General features: G+C 52.7%; 1 protein-coding gene across 1 annotated transcript in view; it reads left to right on the top strand.

Annotated features, from left to right (window-relative positions):
- The window catches only part of MYH14 (myosin heavy chain 14), a 99,706-nt gene that overhangs the window by 5,316 nt on the left and 82,611 nt on the right, over positions 1-11,779 (top strand). Inside the window, exons 4-7 of the mRNA XM_042783246.1 lie at positions 4-225; positions 9,961-10,117; positions 11,064-11,091; positions 11,226-11,328. Coding sequence (XP_042639180.1) covers positions 4-225; positions 9,961-10,117; positions 11,064-11,091; positions 11,226-11,328 — 510 coding nt within the window. The remainder of the gene's footprint in view (positions 1-3; positions 226-9,960; positions 10,118-11,063; positions 11,092-11,225; positions 11,329-11,779) is intronic.

Here is an 11,779-nt window from a genome sequence, read left to right as displayed (position 1 = left end):
GAGCTGCACGGGTTCGAGGCGGCGGCGCTGCGGGACGAGGGCGAGGAGGAGGCGGAGGTGGAAATGGCGGAGAGCGGGCGGCGGCTGCGGCTCCCGCGCGACCAGATCCAGCGCATGAACCCGCCCAAGTTCAGCAAAGCCGAGGACATGGCCGAGCTGACCTGCCTCAACGAGGCCTCGGTTCTGCACAACCTCCGCGAGCGGTACTACTCCGGCCTCATCTACGTGAGTGACCGTGCGCCCCCGCCCGGCCGGGAGGGGCATCGCCGCGGCTGGGGACCCGGTGTCTGCGCCCCTGCGTGGGTACAGAGGCCTCCAGGAGACCTGGACCCATTTCTCTAAACTTGGGAGCGATTCATTGACCTTACGTGCTGTGCAGTGATTCCAACTCATGGCCACCCCGTGGGTGCAAAGGGGAACTGGTCCATAGAGTGTGTGTTTGTTTGTATGTGTTGTTGTTGTTATGAGCCATTGAGTCGGACCTGGCTCATAGCGACCCCTCCTTGGGTTTCCGAGGCAGTATCACTACGGAAGTAGATTGCCCAACCTTCCTTCCGAGGAGTGGCTGGTGGGTTTGAACCGCCAGCCTTCTGGTTAGCAGTCAGATGCCTTAGGCACTATATTACCAAAGCATATAGTTTATTTTATTTTTGTGATTGTTGAGGATACTCACAGCACAAGATAGACCAATTCGACAGTTTCTCCATGTACAATTCAGTGACATGGATTCTATATGAGCCATGCAACCATCCTCACCCTCCTTGTCTGAGTGGTGACTTTCCCATTAACAGAAACTCACTGCCCCCTGTGTTTCCGGTGCAGTCCTTCCAGTTACTACTGTCAGTTTGATCCTATGTAGATTTTAAAAGAACATAATGGTGAAGACAGACATTATTCACTGGTTAAGCTAAGCCATCATTTGCTTTTAAGAAGACTTCAGAGCATATTTTTGGCCTAAGGTTTAAGATCATCTCAATAGCTTCAGAAGTTCATCCAGCCTCCGTGGCTCTAGACAGGTACCGGGGAGTGCATGACAATTTGAAATTCTGTTCCACATTTTCTCCCTTTTGATCATGATTTTTCTGTAGAATCTTTGATTAAGATGTTCGGTAAGCGCCGTAGGGTTTTCAAAGCTGGGACCTTTTGGAAGTAGATCACCGGGCCTGTTTTCTGAAGCCGTGCGTGGGTTAGGACCTTCCACCACTCAGCTAGTAGTCAGGGCTTAACCATTTGTGTCATCAGGAGTCCTGGTGGAAGGGATTAAGAAGGTGATGTTCTGCCCACTTAATTTACAGTCCTAGATCAACAATTCCAGAACCCCAAGTGCTATGGAAGGCAGAAATACATTCCTGAGATCTGCTTCCAAAAGTCCAGCCTGAATAACGGGACACACTGATAGTCTTCACTCCATGGTCTGTGAGTTCCTGTGTTCCAACTGCAGAGGAATCCAGTCTGAAGAGTTAGATCACAAGGGTTGCATCCGACAGCACTGGGGGTGTCACAGAATCCACGGTAGATTCCCATGCTATTTTTATGAAGGATGAACATTTCTGAATTCTCAAATGTGACTTGGCCTGAGGGCTTTGAGAAAGGGTTTATGGATCTGAAATAATAGGAACCACTGAGTATGGAAAACTACATGCTGGGTTCGGAGCTGAGTGCCTTCCTTTTGTTAATTCATTTAATCTCAGTTTACACCAGGGATGGTCTGTTATTATCCCCATTTTATATACAAGGAAACTGAGGCCCAGAGAGATTTAACACCAGTAATAACTAACCTTTATGAAGCATTTACTAAGTATTCTTCTAAAGGTCCCCAGGTCATACACGCTGTTGGTGATAGGCTCCTAACATAAAGATTGGCAGTTTGAACCCACCCGGGTCCTGCAGCAGAAAGGCCTGGAAGTGGGCTTTTGTAAAGATTACAGCCAGGAAAACCTTATGGGGCAGTTCCACCCACAACACATGAGAGCACCATGAATTAGAACCAACCTGAAGGCAGTGGGATTGGTTTTTGTAAGCACTCTTATAAGAACTGTAAAATACACTGTCTCGATACGTTTCCACAACGAGGAAACGTTTTATCTCCACTTCACAGATAAAGAAACAGACACAGGGTAGTCAGGTCCCCTGCCCGAGGTCACCCAGTTGGACACGGCAGACCTGGGTAGTCCAGCTCCAAGGTTTACTGCTTTGCTATGGTGGTTGTTCAGATTACAGTGGGATTGACCATAATGAGGTTGACTATGGTTGTCTACCCAGCTCTTGTCACCTTTTTTCATGTTTACAGCAAACAGATGGGGTAGGGAAGGTTCTAAACCTGGACTTCATGTTAGAATTACATGGGGAATTTTTATAAAATACCAACACCTGACCCCCGCCCCCAGGAGCCCTGATGGCACAGTGGTTAAGCACGTGGTTACTAACTGAAAGATTGGCAGTTTGATCCCATCAGTGGCTCCTTGGGACAAAAGACCTGACCATCTTCTCTCATAAAGATGAGAGCCTTGGAAATGCTACAGTGCAGTTCCACTCTGTCCTCTAGGGGCGCTGTGAGTCAGAACTGACTACACAGCAGTGGGTTTGGTTTGGGCTTTGCTTCCTTAAAGATCAACAGCCCTGGAGACCCTGTGGGGCAGTTCCACTCTGTCCTCTAGGGGTGCTGTGGGTCAGAATGGACTCCACGGCAGTGGGTGTGGTTTGGGCTTTGCTTCTGTGAAGATTGACAACCTTGGAGACCCTGTAGTGCAGTTCCACTCTGTCCTCTAGGGGCGCTGTGGGTCAGAATCCACTCCAGGGCAGTGGGTTTGGTTTGGGCTTTGCTTCTGTGAAGACTGACAACCTTGGAGACCCTGTGGTGCAGTTCCACTCTGTCCTCTAGGGGCGCTGTGGGTCTGATTCAACTCGATGGCACAGAACAGGCTCCACCCCCAGACCATTTAAACCAGGCTTTCTGTTGGTGATAGGCTCCTAACATAAAGATTGGCAGTTTGAGCCCACCCAGGGGTCCTGCAGAAGAAAGGCCTGGCAGTTTGCCTCTGTAAAGATTACAGCCAGGAAAATGGTATGGGGCAGTTCTACCTGCAACACGTGAGGGCACCATGAATTGGAATCAACGTTCCCATTCTGGGGGTGTGACATGAGCAGTCATACTTTTTATAAGCTCGTTCCAATGGGTACCCAAAACCAAAATCCAAACTCAGTGCCATCGAGTTGATTCTGACTCATAGCGACCCCCACTGGGTTTCCGAGGCAGTACATCTTTACGGAGGTAGGTTACCCCATCTTCCTTCTGCATAGTAGCTGGTGGGTTCCAACTGCCAGCCTTCTGGTTAGCGGTCAAATGCCTTAGTCACTGTGTCACCGGAGCTCCTTATGGGTACCCAAGGAGTTATTAATTCCATTTAACATAACAGGCAGCAGGATTAGAGCGATTGACAAGGAACATCAAAAGTAATACAGAGAATGGTAATAAAGGTTGGTTAGCAGGTCTTCACTGGGCACTCACGATGTGCCAAGCAGTGTTCTGAGTGCTATAGGTTACCTGCTCACCCCAGGCCAGAGCGGCTGTGATCATCTGACACCCAGGAATGTTAAGTGACTTGGACCCAGGTCTCCCAGCGATGACAAACTCACACTGGCATTTGAACTCAGGCAGCTGGCCCCGGCGTCATGCTCACGACACCAGCTTAGATGGGTGGGATCTCACAGCCTTGTCTGTTTAAACTGGCCCCACATCCGCCCTGTTAAGGGTCCCGAAGGACAGGTTCAGAATCTCATTATGAAGCTCAACTCCCGTTTGGCAAAGGAGGAGGCTGAGGCTTTAAGAGAGGCAGGGGCTGGCTTGGGGCCCCTCAGCTCGTGGTGGCAGAGGTGGGATTTGAATCGAGGGCCCTGGAGGGGGTTGGCACGTTCTCCAGGTGCCCTGGCTTTCCACTGCCTCATACTCCTTTACAAACACCCTCACTGCCTTTGAGTCCCGTCTGACTCCTGCCAACCCCATGGGTTGTACAGTAGAACATAGGGTTTTCTTGGCTGCAATCTCTCTGGAAGTAATCCCCAGGAATTTCTTCCACGGAGCTGCTGGGTGGGTTTGAACCGTCGAACTTTTTAGGTTAGTGGTCCCCCAGGGAAACGTCACATCTTCACAGGTTCTGAGGAAGAAGCCTTTGGTCAACCCACTTCCCTAGAGATGGTCCCACCCGAAGCCAGGGTTTTCATTTCCTGTGGCTGCTGTAACAATTAACACAGGGAGCTCTGGTGGTGCAGTGCCTAAGGCACTTGACTGCTAACCAGAAGGCTGGCGGTTCAAACCCACCAGCCACTCCTCGGAAGGAAGATGGGGCAATCTACTTCCGTAGTGATACCGCCTCAGAAACCCACAGAGGGGTCACTGTGAGTCGGTTCCGACTCGACAGCACATAACAACAACAATAGGACGCTTAAAACAACCGAACTTCCCTGTCTCATGGTTCTGGAGGCCAGCAGTCAGCCATCGGGGTTGGCAGGGCCATGCTCTTGCTGGGGGCGCTATACGAAGATCCTGTCTCATCTCTCCCAGCTTTGGGGAGCTGGAGAAACGTTTACAGCAGTGTCTGGCAGGGACTGCAGGCATTCATTCAGTGCTAAGGATTATTATCAAGGCCAAATTTGCTCCGGTTCTCTGGCTCCCTGGCTACAGCCTTAGCTCCGTGTCCTTGGCTGGGGCGGCATCCCTCCAGTCTCTGCCTCTCATCACGTCGCCCTGTCCCCTGTCTCTGCGTCTTCTCTGTGTAGCTCTTAGAGTGACACTTGTTACTGTTGGGTGCCATCTGATCAGAGTGGCCCATGTGACGGGGTGGAACTGCCCCGTAGTGTTTCCTGGGCTGTAGTCTCTACAGGAAGAGGTCACCAAATGTTTCTTCTGTTGAGCCACCAGGTGGGTTCCAGCTGCCAACTTTTCCGTTAGCAGCCGAGCACTTAACTGTTGCACCACCAGGACTCCTTGTTGTGGTGGTTGTTATGTGCTGTCGAGTCGGACCCGCCTCATAGCGACCCCTCCTTGGGTTTCCGAGGCAGTATCACTACGGAAGTAGATTGCCCAACCTTCCTTCCGAGGAGTGGCTGTGGGTTTGAACCACCAGCCTTCTGGTTAGCAGTCAAGTGCCTTAGGCACTATGCTACCAGAGCTCCTACCTTCACAGAAGCAAAGCCCAAACCAAACCCACTGCCTGGAGGGGATTCTGACCCACAGCGCCCCTAGAGGACAGAGTGGAACTGCACCACAGGGTCTCCAAGGCTGTCGGTCTTGATGGGAGCAAAGCCCAAACCAAAGTCACTGCCATTGACTTGACTTGACTCATAGCGACCCCTCCTTGGGTTTCCGAGGCAGTATCACTACGGAAGTAGATTGCCCAACCTTCCTTCTGAGGAGTGGCTGGTGGGTTTGAACCGCCAGCCTTCTGGTTAGCAGTCAAGTGCCTTAGCCACTACGCCACCAGAGCTCCCCCAGGACTCCTTAGAGGGATGCTAATCATTGGCTATAGGGCCCACGTGGGTAACCTGGATGATCTCATCTCAAGATTCCACCTGCACGTTCCACACAGGTAACATGGCCAGGTTCCAGGGGTTCGGATGCAGACATAGCTCTCGGGGGTCACCCTTGAACCCCTTACAGCCAGGGGCATCCTGTTGTTGTTGTTAGGTGCTTTCCAGTCAGTCCCGTCTCAGCGACCCCACGTGCCACAGAACGGAACGCTGCCCGGTCCTGTGCCAGCCTCACAGGCCTTGCTGTTCCTGAGCCCATCCATCCTGGCAGCCACTGTCCGTCCATCTCGTTGAGGGCTTCCCCTTTTCTCTGACCCTCCGCTTTACCGAGCAACATGACGTCCTTCTCCAGGGACTGGTCCCTTCTGACAACATGACCAAAGTAGGTGAGACAGCACTCTAGAAACAGAGATGACATCCTGGTAACACCCTAAGTGGGGCGCTACCCTTTGCCCCCCAATAAACGTCCACTGGGGGCTCAGGCACCCCTTGCAGCAACCCTCCCCATTCCGCAGGCGGGTAGACTGAACCTCAGACTTGGACGGTGCCCCACAGCTGGGAGCCAGCTAAGCTGGGATGTGAACCCAGGTTAGTCTACTCCAGACCCCGGTGTTCAACCCACTGCACTAGGAAGACTGTTGAGTTTTCTCAGGGGAGAAAAAAAACAAAGATGAGATCTGAGCTGAGGCTGTGGCTGGGGAGCTGAGAACTGGGGCCTGAGACGTGCAGGGGAGGTAGGAGGTTCTGGGAGGCCGACCGGGAGGAGAACTGAGCCTTAATAATAATAGCTAGCTTAGGGAGTGCCTGCTTTCTCTGCCCAGCAGTGTTGTAACTGTCTTTCCAATAGGATGATGTTGAACCTGCCTCTCCGTAAGGCTGTGAGGTAGGGATTATCACCCACCTCTACCCACGGCAAGGAGCCTTGGTTGCACAGTGGTTAAAATGCTCAGCTGTGAACCAAAAGGTCGACTGTTCAAACCCACCAGATGCTCTGGGGGAGGAAGCTGTGGTAACCTGCTTCCGTAAAGATGTACAGATCGGCAGCCCTGTGGGCGGTTTGCCTCTGACCTGGCAGGCTGCTGTGAGTCGGAGTCGACTGGATGGCAGTGGGTTTGGGTTCCCCACAGCTTGACGAGGGAGAGCTGGTGACCTAACGCTGGTGGACAGGTGTGAGCCATACACAGCGTTCCAGCGTCCGTGCTGAGCCCCATAGATACAGCACGAACTTGTCAGTGGCCCCCGGCTGTCCCCTGTGAGCAGTGCTGTTCCTGTCCCCATCGAGTCGAGGAGGACCCAGAGAGGTTAAGGTTCTTACTCACATGTCCCAGCTAGAACATGCTGGAGGGGAGTCAGCACCCCCACTTGTCTCCATGCTGAGCAGATGTTTGTCAGCTGACCAGCTGGCGGTGGGGAGGGCAGTGTTGGCCAATGGAAAGTGCACTGGACTAGCTGAGTAGCTGTTGCGTTAGGTAAGGTTAACTAAACTGCTCACCAGCTAAGCAGCCAGCTAGCCAAGTAGCTAGCTACGGAGCTGACTAGTTAAGAGGTTAACTAAGCTGCTAATCAGCCAGGTAACTGGTTAGCCAAGTAGCTAGGTAAGGAGCTAATTAAGAGGTTAATTAAACTGCTCATCAGCCAACCAGCCAGCTAGCCAAGTAGCTAGCTAAATAGCTATCTGGCTAAGTAGCTATCTAGTTAAATGGTTAACTGAGCTGTTAAGTAGCCAAGCAACTGTCTAGCCAAGTAGCTAGCTAAGTAGCTAACTAATTAAGAGGTTAACTAAGCTGCTAACCAGCCAAGCAACTGGCCAGCCGAATAGCTAGTTAGGTAGCTTGCTAAGTAGGTCACTAGTCAAGCGGTTAATGAACCCTAAGCAGTCGCTGCCACAGGAGGCACTTTGGCCTTGAGTCCCCTGGGGCTGTGTCCCATCCCTGGGGTCCCTGTGCTGTCTGCTCGCTGAGGTGGCACACGGGTCCTCATTGTGTTCACCCTCAAAACCCTGCTAAGAGGCAGGGGTTAAAGGGCCCATTTCCTAGGCCTGGCAGCAGGCTCAGAGTGGGCAGCCGCTTCCGCAGGGTCCCACGCGGAGCTGGAACCGCTGAGTCAGGATTCGAACGCGGGCTGCTGGGGCTTCTGGGGGGGGGCAGGGAGCAGGCAGAGGAGGCCTGAGTGTGGAGTGTGTCTTAGGGGCGTGCCTTGGCCACCGGCTTTACCCATTATCTGCCTTAATCCCACAGCAGCTGTAATGAGGTGGGGAGTGGCGTCCCATTTTTCCGTTTTCCCACGGCGCGACCAAGATTAAGATTAAGGGGACCGTCACTGGGCCGAGGAGAGATGGAGGCAGGATGCAGACGCAGATCTGTCTGCAGAGCCCTGAGGGATGGGGCGGTCATTCCAGACCCTTCCAACCAGACCTCCCCAGCCTCACCCCAGAGAGCTGCGAATCACTGACCCTCGAATCGCTGACCCTCAGGCTCCCGTTCTCGGGGTGTCGCCCTGGGAACAAGGTGTGGCCAGCAGGAGGGGGCTGAGTGGGTGGGTGGTGTGGGGAGTGGGTTCCTGCGTCAGCTGGGAGTGAGGGCCAGGGCGCCAGCAGACATGAGATACCCTCACAGGGAATGTGGTCGGGCCGCCTCGCCCTCGGCCAGTGAGAGGCTGCACAGTGAGAGGCTACGACAGCTCCCAGGAGCAGCCCTCCAAGGCGGGATGGGCAGCCACCCAGCAAACCGGTCGTTCAGCTCCCCGCTGGCCACCCACCCTTCTCCCTGTTAAAAGCTTTGCACCTGGGAGCTGGGCACCCTGGGGTGGCCACACCCTGCTCCCTCTGGCGAGCCCCAGCTGTCTGGAACTTAAAGCCATCATGCCGCAAGCTAGCTAAGCAGCTGGTCAGCCAAGTAGCTAGCTGACTAGTTGCCTACGTTTCTAACTAGTTAAAGAGTTAACTGTTAGCTAGCTAAGCAACCAGCTAGTTGCAACCAGTTGTTGCCTAGCTGGCTAAATTGTTAACTAGTTAAATGGTTAATAACTAAGCTGCTTATCAGCTAACTAACTAACTAGCCAAGTAGCTGACTGGCTGGCTAAGCAGCTAATTAATTAAATGGTTAACGAAATAAGCTGCTACCCAGCTAAGCGGCTAGCTAAGTAGCTGATTAGCTGGCTCAATAGCTAACTGGTTAAGTAGTTAACTGCTAACTAGCTAAGCAGCTAACTCTTGCTAGTTTAGCTAGCTGACTCTTGGGATGGCTTAGTTAGTTAGCTCTCTGGCTAGTTCACCTGAGTGGCTTGCTAGCTCCCTGCCTGCCTCCAAGTGTGCTAAGTTCCCTGTGAGCTCCCATGGTTCTGAAACCGGTTCTGAAACCATTTCCGGGTCCTTAACCGGGGGAGGTGGGGGAGGGAAGGAGGAGGGAGAGACACAGAATTCAGCTGTCTCTGAACTTGGCTGCAAAACAACCTGCTTTATTTGCATGACATGACTCTCCAACCTGAAATTTAGCATTTTGCCTCCTACGAGTGCTCTACAAAGCCCAGGAAGCAGCTCTGGTGGTGCGGTGCCTGAGGCATCTGACTGCTGACCAGAAGGTTGGCGGTTCAAACCCACCAGCGTACAAGCAGGGCCTGGGAGCCTGGTATCTGCAAAAGGCTCAGGTGTTTCTCTCACGGTTCAGTGGCCATAGGTCTGAAGCATCCTCCAGAGATTGTCTGTGTTGAAGCAAAGATATCAACATACACCCCCTTCCACTTTCAACAAGAGTCCTGGCAGTACAGTGGTTAGCATTCAGCTGCTAACCAAAGGGTCGCTCGTTGAACCCACCAGCTGCTCTACAGAAGAAATATTCGGCAATCTGTTTCCATAAAGATTGACAGCCTTGGAAACCCTGTGGTGCAGTTCCACTCTGTCCTCTAGGGGCGCTGTGGGTCAGAGTCAACAACAGCAAACAACAGCAACAGCCGCTTATGACACGAATGGTAGCTTATCGTCCATAATTCTCATCTCGTTTCCTTTCACTGGATGATGTTTTAGAGCTAGTTACTGTCTGTATGCCAGGAGCTTCATAGGAGTCCTTTGTATGGACAGACAGTAATTCATCTAACCATCCCCAAGCGACGGGCAGTGAATGTGTTTCCAGCCCTGCCGTCGGAAAGAACGCTGTAGCGCTGACGGCCTTGCACTTGGCCCTTGGTGCCTGTGTCAGTGCCAGGCTCTCTGGGTCTGACTGTCCGCAAAGGCTGCAGTCTCTCCATGATGGGTCCTTGTACCTCCGTGATTCTCTGCGTCTTTTGGAAAAGGCGCCCTTCCCTCATGATTGCTTTCTCGGTTCAGCGTGAAAACACGGCAGCCCCTCAGAAGGACGGGCTCGCTCAGCGCACAACCTGCCCGGCTGCGCGCAGCCGCCCGGGGCGCAGCTGAGGCCCTCTCCCTCTCGCCCACCACAGACGTACTCCGGTCTCTTCTGTGTGGTCATCAACCCGTACAAGCAGCTCCCTATCTATACGGATGCCATCATAGAGATGTACCGGGGCAAGAAACGCCACGAGGTGCCGCCCCACGTGTACGCGGTGACGGAGGGCGCCTACCGGAGCATGCTGCAGGGTGAGTGTGGGGCCGTGTGCACGGCAGCAGGAGGCCGCCAGGGGTCAAGGTCACAGTCAGATGACGCGTTGGGCATTTCAGACCCTGCAGGCTTCTTGGGGAGGTGGGGCAGGGGCACTAAATGGGTGCCTGTCCTACCAGACCTAGACCCCATTCATCTGCCCCTATGTTCATCCCGTCTCTCCACGAGCATCCTTGGGTGGCCAGTGGGTGCCAGGCAATTCCTGCATGCAATTCCTCTCAAGGGAGTGACTTCTAGAACATTGACTCAAGCATTTATGATCCATGAAACTACACAATTAGCTTACGTAATATATATAATACGCTCATTATATATTTATTATGTAGCATGTATTTTAATAAACCAATAAATATTTGGGATCCAATGAATATTTATTAAAGTGTATATTGTATCGGGAGCTCTGGTGGTGCAGTGCCTAAGGTACTTGATTGCTAACCAGAAGGCTGGCGGTTCAAACCCACCACCAGCTACTTCTCGGAAGGAAGGTTGGGCAATCTACTTCCATATTGATACCACCTGGGAAACCTAAGGAGAGGTTGCTAGATAATGCTCGTTTAATTTGGTTATAAGATGTAATTTGTTATATTTGTTTATTTTTATAATCGTTTTTAACTAATTAAAAAAACAAAACAAAAGTCACTGCCATCAAGTGGAATCTGATTCATAGCGACCCCTCCTGGGGATTCTGAGGCAGTATCTCTATGGAAGTAGATTGCCCAACCTTCCTTCTGAGGAGTGGCTGGTGGGTTTGAACCGCCAGCCTTCTGGTTAGCAGTCAAGTGCCTTAGGCTCTACGCCAACAGAGGTGTCACCCACCTAACCCTACCTTTTCCCTACCCTGGGGGAATGATATTGAAAAGCAGGTGTCAGGGTCCTGCTGGAGGGACCATCAGGTGACATGTCCCCTCCTTCTGTCCCTTACAGATCGTGAGGATCAATCCATTCTGTGCACGTGAGTAATCCAAGAAGACTCCCTGGAGGAGGTGGGAGCCTGCTGGGCATGGCTCTGGACTGGGTAGGTTGCGGGGGGAGGGCTCATCTGGCTTCATTACTTACCATCTCTGCTTCCCCGTGTCCCCTCCATAGCGGGGAGTCTGGTGCCGGGAAGACAGAGAACACCAAGAAGGTTATCCAATACCTCGCCCACGTGGCATCATCGCCAAAGGGCCGGAAGGAGCCGGGCGTCCCTGTAAGTGGAGTCTTGCCTCTTCCCGTACTTCATGCCGTCCCCGCCACCTCAGCCCACTGTTGTCCTGACAGGCAGGGTCTAAAGCGCCAGTGGTCACACCTGCCAGGAACCCATTCTGCCACTGATGTGGGCCTACTATGTGCATGCAGCTTTGGGGCACCTTCCAGTAATTAATTCCCTGCCTCCCCCGCAGAGGGCCACAGCTGATGGGACGCTTCCTTCTGGCTGCACATTCGAGCACCTGCTCTGTGCCTGACAGAGAGCTGGGAGCGGGGGCAGGCTGGCTACAGAGAGGAAAGGGCCAGATCTTATCTCCATTGTCACTTGGCATAGAGCCTGGCACAAGCTGGTGTGTCACAGAGTCGATTCTGACTCATTGCAGCCTTACAAGACAGAGTGGAACTGCCCCACAGGGTCTCCAAGGCTGTCAGTCTTCCTGGACGTAAAGCCC

The sequence above is a fragment of the Orycteropus afer genome, unplaced genomic scaffold, assembly GCF_000298275.1.
Source record: "Orycteropus afer afer isolate SDZICR_OR568_19922 unplaced genomic scaffold, OryAfe1.0 scaffold00766, whole genome shotgun sequence".
Classification (NCBI taxonomy): Eukaryota; Metazoa; Chordata; class Mammalia; order Tubulidentata; family Orycteropodidae; genus Orycteropus; species Orycteropus afer.
This window is presented reverse-complemented; position numbering and strand designations above follow the sequence as displayed.